The sequence below is a fragment of the Amphimedon queenslandica genome, unplaced genomic scaffold (genome assembly GCF_000090795.2).
Source record: "Amphimedon queenslandica unplaced genomic scaffold, v1.1 AMPQUscaffold_289_Cont27688, whole genome shotgun sequence".
Lineage (NCBI taxonomy): Eukaryota > Metazoa > Porifera > Demospongiae > Haplosclerida > Niphatidae > Amphimedon > Amphimedon queenslandica.
Genome location: NW_003559355.1, coordinates 1 through 935, shown reverse-complemented (window position 1 = coordinate 935; position 935 = coordinate 1). Strand labels below are relative to the sequence as shown.

Genomic DNA, 935 nt, shown 5'->3' with positions numbered 1-935 from the left:
ACACGCTATAATGCAATATACATAAATCATGCACAATCATAATCATTGTGTACTTACTTTCTAATGGTAAGTTTGATGTGTCATCGTTCCTTGCTACCATTGATATCTGACTAACATTAATGGAGGCTTCACAAGTATACAGACCAGCATCAGAAGTATTGAGAGAAGAAAAGTTCAAATAAAGCGATCTCATTACATTAGATACAGTCATAAGAACTGGAGGTACACTAATAACATTGTTAGCTGATCTCTTAGTCCATGTTATCACTGGTGAGACTATGAGTCTATCAACAACTGTCACTGTACAATTTAACATGTATGCTTCACCAGGTTCAGCCATACCCATAGTTACTATCTCTACTACTGGCATTGGAGTAGCTATGAAAAGAAGCAAAAAATAATTCACAAATTACAATAAGGTCACACATGATTATTGCATACATATATTGGGTCATAGAAAGGTTTCAGATTACATAGTGGTAAGACCTCAAGACAGCCTTTAAACCAACAGAACTGTACTAGGCTTCAACAATCAATCCATAATACATTCACTCACAGCCAAAAGAACAATATAATAAGCACATTAGCACTTACTGTTAACAGTAACAGTACATGAAACTAATAAAAGCTTTGGTACAATTACACAATACTGTATATACTAAATGTACACTTACCCATAACTGTAATGGAAGTGTTAGCACTAGCTGATGTATTCCTGAGATACATGTAACTATTAGGAGCAGTCGCTTCAACATTACAAGTATACATTCCACTATCATCAGCGTTATCCAATGGATAGAACATTAATGTTGCATTATAATTCAATGTATTGATCATATTGAGACCCTCAGTAATAGTAGCATCAGATGAACCCATAGGAACATTAGTACCATCACGTGTCCATTGATTAGTGACAGTCACTGGTATAGTAACTA

General features: G+C 34.8%; 1 protein-coding gene across 1 annotated transcript; it reads right to left on the bottom strand.

Moving 5' to 3' along the window:
- Positions 1-57: 57 nt before the first annotated feature.
- LOC109593665 (uncharacterized) lies at positions 58-928 on the bottom strand (the record flags this gene model as incomplete). Its single annotated transcript, XM_020008647.1, has 2 exons — positions 675-928; positions 58-378 (listed from the first exon to the last, which is right to left on the bottom strand). Coding segments are annotated over exons 1-2 (523 nt in total), but the record flags the coding sequence as incomplete, so codon positions are not given.
- Between the last annotated feature and the right edge of the window lie 7 nt (positions 929-935).